The sequence below is a fragment of the Lycium ferocissimum genome, chromosome 10, assembly GCF_029784015.1.
Source record: "Lycium ferocissimum isolate CSIRO_LF1 chromosome 10, AGI_CSIRO_Lferr_CH_V1, whole genome shotgun sequence".
In the NCBI taxonomy this organism is placed as follows: domain Eukaryota; kingdom Viridiplantae; phylum Streptophyta; class Magnoliopsida; order Solanales; family Solanaceae; genus Lycium; species Lycium ferocissimum.
In genome coordinates, this window is record NC_081351.1 from 58,297,092 (window position 1) to 58,303,315 (window position 6,224).

At 30.8% G+C, this 6,224-nt stretch overlaps 1 protein-coding gene across 1 annotated transcript; it reads right to left on the minus strand.

Annotated features, from left to right (window-relative positions):
• Positions 1-304: 304 nt before the first annotated feature.
• Positions 305-2,655, minus strand: LOC132034402 (pectinesterase-like). The gene is made up of 2 exons (XM_059424751.1): positions 1,549-2,655; positions 305-1,189 (listed from the first exon to the last, which is right to left on the minus strand). Exons 1-2 carry the CDS (start codon positions 2,522-2,524, stop codon positions 510-512), a joined length of 1,656 nt encoding a protein of 551 aa, XP_059280734.1. The 5' UTR covers positions 2,525-2,655; the 3' UTR covers positions 305-509.
• Between the last annotated feature and the right edge of the window lie 3,569 nt (positions 2,656-6,224).

Below are 6,224 nucleotides of genomic sequence, written 5' to 3' on the forward strand. Positions count from 1 at the left end.
AGTCCACTTGGCCAAAGTTAGATGACTTCAGGTGACAACCAATTGAAAAATGACTTTTATGCGAAATTTTTTAAAGTTGGATGACTTTTATGTGATTACACTAGAAAAATAATTTGTGTGATAAACTTTAAAGTTGGAAAACTTTTATTTAACAAAAAAAGAAAATTGATTTTTGCGTGATTAACTTGTTGGATGACCACAAGTAAAATTTACCCTAATTTTTTATGACATAGATTTTAGGGAGAAATGATGGAAACTAGAGGGAGGGGAATAAACGAGCTAAAATTACCAAGTTGAATTAACGTTTGATTTTGCATAATCTAAAATATAGATATCAATAAACTAAAAGTAAGCATTACATAGCTAGGTACAAAAAAAACTAGAAAAGCAAACTAAATAAACATAATTGGATATTTTTTTTTTTATATGTAGATTTTCAAATTTTTATAAAGGAATTAATCATCCTTAAGTTGTTACAGTTTGATCAAGGCAGGCAGGCTGTCTATTTCCTAATAGGAAATACCAGTCTTCTTAATCCAGCTATCTTGGTCAATGAAGTAACCAGGAGCATATTTTTCAGCTTCTTGTGGTGAAATGTTCCTCTTGTAACCACCCCACTTAACCCTTTTGTCAGTGTTTGCTCCTGGTCCTTTGTTTTGATACTCTGCATAAAACAACGTGTTTAGAGCAAAGTTACCATTCCATGGAGCCCATCCTTCAGGATCAATGAACCCATCAATATAAGATTGCATAATAATGGTCCTTGAGTACTCCTTCCATGGACGTCCAAGATATGCCTTGATTGGTGGTTGTGTGCTAGTAAATGCTGGCTCAGCCCGTATTTCGCAGTTCTGCAATACGATTGCACCAACGCCACGGTGATCTTTTCTACCTTGAGCAGTGACCATGCAAGCTTGGTTATCACCTGGTTTCCTCACAATCATCTTGCAGTTTTGGAACACCGCAGATGCATCGCCGAAGATGAAGTCGATGGTTCCTGTGATGGTACAGTCCTTGTAGAATTGTCTGTAGGAATGAGTGTATAGGGTGTCTTGGTACCCATCTATGTTGCAGTTGTAGAACACTGTCTTATCAGCTGACACACGAAGTGCAACTGCTTGGTGCTTCATTGCTCCTGCTGTGTTCTCAAATCCTATATCCCTCGCTACAAAACCATCTCCATTCACAGCTGCACATTTTACAAAAGAGTTTTAACTTTTTACACTGACCGGCGTCATTTAAAAGATAATAACAGCTAACTGCTTAAAATAAATAGAATTAGGACTAAAGTGTGAAATGGTTATGTATACTGACAGTGTAAAGGTCTTTACACTAAGCAAGTTATTGCTCTGTTTCTGTGGGAGTTGATTTCTCATATGGTCATTCAATTACACTATCTTAGAAAGTCACTTTCTTTGTTGAAGGAAATCGGAATCAAGAAGAAGGGTGACGAGTTGAGATAATAACTATTAGTTGAGTGACCATCGGAGAAATCACCATGTACGTGTACGAAACATAAATCATTGTTCAGAAAACAGAATGACTTACCAACAGTGGCGGTATGGAAAGTGCCAGTGCCATCAGCAAAGTTCTTGTTGCCAGTAATCTTGGTCTTGGTTGGGCCTTCACCAATAAACACCACGTTTGTCACACCTCTTGGGATATCAACCATCTCCTTGTATTCACCTGCCTTGATTAAGATAACATAGGTTTGTGTGTTCTTTGGGGGCACAGCTTTAAGAGCTTCTTTGATGGTCTTGTATTGTCCACTTCCATCCTGAGCAACCACAGCATTAGGCTTGATATTAGACACTTGAAGAAGCCTACGAGAACCGGCTTCAACGAATGATGAGTAGTCATAATCGGTTGTCAATAATCGGCGGTTAATGCCAGGGATATGCAAATTGGTGAGCATGTCACCAAAGCTAGTGATCATGGCAAGGCCATTGCTAGTGAGTTCCCCTGCACTCTTTAATAATTTCTTCATTTTCTCACCAGTGTCACCACTTGTGTTTGAAAAAGCATCTAAACAAGTTTCTTGATAAGTAATTGAAGCACTGATCCATGTTTTTAGATCATCGGTGTAATCCTTGATCTTGTTAATATCAAAGCTGCCAACTTTATCAAAAGATCTTCTTAGATCATCAATAGACACATCAAGAAGACCATCACAAGTTTTTAGAGCCTCTTTGGTTCTAGGATCTTTGGCTGCTTCCTTGATTAAGCCAGTGTTCTTTATGGCATTTTTAATGTCAGTGATGGTGGATTCAAATGCAACTTTTATAAGTTCCTTTGGGTCACTAGTGTTCTTGGCTGATGCAAGACTTTTTTCACATGCTTCTTTGTAATCAGTAGGTTGGCACATTGCTTTCACAGATTTTGTAGAGGTTGAAATTTGACTATTGCCAGCACCACCACTGGATGAATCACTGCTATTATTTTTTGAAATTGTGACAGCTGCTGCCACCACACAAGCCACCACAAGAATTGAGGCTAAGCCAGCAATGGCTATTTTGTTAGCCATAATGTATTTTTTTTCTTATATGTATTTTCCCAAAGTAAAAAGTGTTTCTGTTTTGTTTTTATTGATAGAGAGCTTTTGGGGATTTCTTATTAGAGAGGGTGCATGCCCCTTGGCTCTGAAAGATATGTTTCCTAAAAATGGACAACTTATTTATAGTGTATAGGAACAAGTAATTAACGAAATTATAGTTGGTTTTCTGTTGAGGATGTGAGGATGTGAAATGGTCTTAAGAAAAAGACGAGGTTGTTAGTGTTCATTTTTAACTTTATTATTCCTACAATCAAGGTTTGCGAAAGAGAGTTTTACTGTTCAATGCTATTCCTGTTTGTTTCAAACTAATGAATAATATTGCTTTATCCTTTCAATATCACAATTTATAATACTCTAATTAAAAAAAGAAGAACTGCCGTGGTACTTCAATTTTCACTGAAATTTGTGTAGAACTTGAAAGAACAAGGTTAAACCTGAATCACAGGATACATATCAAAGGGAATATCTTGTCAACTATACGAACAATGACTAGGGAGAATATTCAGGAAAATAAAATAGAGAAACTTAAGGAGAGTTTATATATGACCATATAATTATCTTACTTCACTTAGTGATAGAAGTATTAAAACGTACAAAATTAGATAATGCATTTTAATCAAATAAAGTGATAAATAACATGTTTCAGTACTGACCTTTCCCAATGAAGAACAATTTGATTTAGTGCATCATATCTTTTTTAGAAAAAAGGCTTGAAAACACGCTTCATTAAGTTTATTACTCCTTTTGTCCCTATTTATATGACTCTTCTTTTAATCTATCCAAAAAGAATGATACCTTTTAAATTTTAAAAAACAATTTAACTATAAGTTTTTCATTTTATTCTTTATAAAATGATTTTTGACTTCTTTTAGATGAATAGTTTCAACTTTTTTCCTTCTTAAATTTTGTAGCCAATCAGACACCATCTCATTAAAATGGGACAAAGGAGTAATTAAAAAGCACTTGGCTAGCATGGAATAAAATATGCAAAGTTTTGACGACAGATCAAAAAGCCTATGGAAAGCAAAACTGTATAAACGCAGAATGGGAATTTCTAAGGAAAGGCCACCTTATTATTACAAATTTCGTTCTACTGATGTTTAGAATCATTTTCACTCCGTATCATTTTTTTTTAAACTCCGTATCATGAAAAGAAAAAGAAAAAAAACCAACTACTATAATTTTTTAGTGTTGTTTCTACAATTGATTATGGTTCGTTACTTTGAGAAGATAATAGTAGAATATATCCTGTGTATGTACAGAAATTCCAAAACTGAAAGCAATACGAGAAGAAATTGACGAGAAGATCGAAACTTAGAGCCTGTTTGGAAAGCCACCTGGTAATTGGAATTGGTGTAATTATTATCCTAGTAATTACACAGCCACAACGACCCGTTTGTTTGTCATAATGTAATTACAGTGTAATTACAAGCATGCTGTTTAGTTGCACAAGTGTAATTACACAGTTTAATTTAAAAATTAAATTTAATTATAAAAAATTTAAAATTAATATTTAAAAATGTGCCTTTATAAATAATATTAAATTAGTTATTTAATAATACATTGTTTCTTGAAAATATGTCAATTAATAATCATATATTTGTAACTAATATTGTAAAAAATAATTGATATACAATTTCAAAATTAATAATATTTTAATTTATTTGATTATAAAACTTACAAGCATACCTTTTTTGTGAGAACATCGTGGGATTAGATATTTGACAAAAAAAAAAAGAATATTTATAAATATAATGTCATAACACTGTTCAAATGTTTGACAATAATTCTATCAACTGTAAGTGAAAAATAAACAACATGCAATGTGAAATAACAAGTCAATAGTACTAAAGCAAATATTTTTAAAATCGAAAATATAACCTAAATTCCAAATCGAAAAGAATTTTTTTTAACATAATATGCTTATGTCAAATTCCAATGTCACATGAGTAAATTTCAACGTAACATAAGTAAATACTCTCATAATTCAAAAGAAAGGGAAAATATAAGTCTATAACCTCATTCACAATGAAATTCTACTTTAATAACGTCACTTATTATATGCCAAATTTTATAATGACTCATTTTTTCTAATATTAAGAGATGTAGTTTCAAAAATTAGAATATTAACACGGTTATGCTAAATGAATAAAATAAAAAAATTTAAAAAAAAATACGAGCAATTACACGAAATCACAAGAAGTAACGGTTGGGAATGAGAAGAAAGGAAATGAAATATAAATTCTATTAAAAGGAAAATATATTTTAAAAAATACAAATAATTAAAAAGTAAAAATAAAAAAGAAATTAAATAATAGAAATAAAAAATAAATTAGAAAAGAAAAGAAAATAAATTAAAATAAAATTAAAAGAAATTAAATAAGAAATAAAAAATAAATTTAAAAAAAAAAAAGAAATTAAAATAAAATTAAAAAGAAATAAACTAAAAAGTAACCTTGTAATTACAGGGTGTAATTACACCCAATTCTCAGCCTCCCCTTGAGAATTAGAGAGTGTAATTACACCCTTTCAATTACACCCAATTCCCACCTAACTGTGTAATTACGTGATCAAACAAACAGGTCAAACTGTGTAAATACACCCAATTCCAATTACCTGGGTGCCTTTCCAAACAGGCCCTTAATCAATGACCCTACTAGCGACAAGTCCAAAGCCCATGCAAATGCAAGGAGTTCTCAAGAAAACAAAAAATTGCTTACAAGAAATAAGAAATTCGAGAATAACTATATATATATATATATATATATATATATATATATATATATATATATATATATATATATATATATATATATGAAATTATTTAAATACCGTCCGGAAGTGTTCTAAATGTTCTTTCATGTCTTTACTAAATACTAATATATCATCTACATATACTAGGATAAATCTTTTATAGTCTTTAAATATACTGTCCATTTTTCTTTGAAAAATTGGTGGAGCAGTCTTTAATCCAAATGGCATTACTAACCATTCGAAATGTCCTTCAAGACAATAAATGCGACCATTCTATACTTTCTTCATGCATTCGTACCTACCAATATCCTGATTTACAATCAAATTTACTAAAGATCTTTTTACTTTGTATTCTATTTATTAGTTCCGTTTTGTCTGGTAACTTATATCCGTCTCGTTCGGTGTTATCGTTAAGTCTTTTGTAATTTATTACCATTCTAGCTTTTCCTCTTACTATCTCACTATGATTTCTTACCATAAATGCGGCGCATTTATGTTTAGAAGTAGATCTTCTTATTACTTCTAAATTTAATAATTCTTTTATTTGTACTTTAAAATCTTCTATATCTTGGTTAGTTGCTTCTATTGAAATCGTTTTAATTATATATTCTGTATTTATTATGTCTAATTTACATACAATTTTGTTATTGTTCCAATGTTTTAAAGGTTTTTCACCTATAATTTCTATCTCATCTAGTATTCTTATTATATTATCTAAATCTTTTTGGTTTTTTATTACTCTTATCCTTTCTATCCCTGTTTTAAAATTATATAATTCTATTTCTATGTCTATTAAAGTATAATTTTTTCCTATTAGATTATCGTTGTCTAGTATTTCTTCTTCTTCTAAAATTAAATTCTTTATTTCTCTTTTGCTTTTACAACATGTATTGTTATCTTGACAATCTTTACAACA

Excerpts from the sequence above, each read along its gene's own strand:
- LOC132034402 (XM_059424751.1), bottom strand. The coding sequence starts at position 2,524 with ATGGCTAACAAAATAGCCATTGCTGGCTTAGCCTCAATTCTTGTGGTG. Across the intron at positions 1,190-1,548 it reads TTTCCATACCGCCACTGTTG|CTGTGAATGGAGATGGTTTT; the intron begins GTAAGTCATTCT and ends TAAAATGTGCAG.